This window comes from Bison bison, unplaced genomic scaffold (assembly GCF_000754665.1).
Source record: "Bison bison bison isolate TAMUID 2011002044 unplaced genomic scaffold, Bison_UMD1.0 scf7180017850792, whole genome shotgun sequence".
NCBI classification, from domain to species: domain Eukaryota; kingdom Metazoa; phylum Chordata; class Mammalia; order Artiodactyla; family Bovidae; genus Bison; species Bison bison.
The window spans coordinates 2,422-3,270 of record NW_011481365.1 but is presented as its reverse complement, the minus strand read 5'-3'; the positions used below and the strand labels follow the sequence as shown (position 1 = coordinate 3,270).

Sequence of the window (849 nt, the reverse complement as noted above, 5' to 3'; positions counted from 1 at the left end):
CTGCTTCCTTGATTACTCCTGGCTAAAATATTGTAGCCATGTTACCTCAGCTATGGCCTGCCAAATCCTTCCCCTCTGTCCTACAGAACTCTGACCTGCCACCATCCGTCTGCCTAGCCCCATGTCCCCTGCCCTTACCTGTAATGGTAGCTCTTAGTGCCTGACAGTGAGCACTCTGAGACTAACTGAGCGTAAAGCTCAAAGACCTCAGCAAGATGCTTGTGGTGGCTCAGGAGATGGGACACAGAAAATTGAGCATTCCCTCTTTCCACAGGTTACATCTTACCTTCTTTTTTCTTTCTCCCAGGTTCCTCCGGTTTAGGCTCAGCTAGCAGCATCCAGGCAGCTGTTCGGCAGCTGGAGGCTGAGGCTGATGCCATTATACAAATGGTACGTGAGGGTCAGAGGGCGCGGAGACAGCAACAAGCAGCAACGGTTAGCATGATGCCTGTGGCCCCTCATTCATTTGTCTCTCTTCCGTCTCCCACCATATCATCAGTGGGATTTCATTGCCCTTACCTTGTATGCTTTTGCATTAAGTTGGCTATATGAATGCTTCTGGACAACAGTTAATTTCTCTTGGTGCTTTCTTGACTGTTCATTGGTTTGGTTTGGTTTAAAGCTTGGCCATCATACCCCACTCCCAGCTATCCAGTCAATAGTGGCGCTTTTGCAAACTGCATAATGCTAAATGGCTAGGTCCTGAGGGGATACGGGATAAAGATTTTTCAGTGTCATGGAACAATGCAAGTGCATCAGAGACATATCAGGAATCCTGCCCTTGAAAGTCTCCCAAGCTTGGTACACTTTCCACATAGCCTTTTCTGGCAATGGCTGGTCCCTCCACCC

The 849-nt window shown here is 48.6% G+C and overlaps 1 protein-coding gene across 1 annotated transcript in view; it reads left to right on the top strand.

The window, feature by feature from the left end:
• LOC104995312 (E3 ubiquitin-protein ligase HUWE1-like) overlaps window positions 1-849 on the top strand; it is a gene marked incomplete at its 5' end in the record, with an annotated part of 20,315 nt that overhangs the window by 17,293 nt on the left and 2,173 nt on the right. The window contains one exon of the mRNA XM_010849193.1: window positions 308-435. Coding sequence (XP_010847495.1) covers window positions 308-435 — 128 coding nt within the window. The remainder of the gene's footprint in view (window positions 1-307; window positions 436-849) is intronic.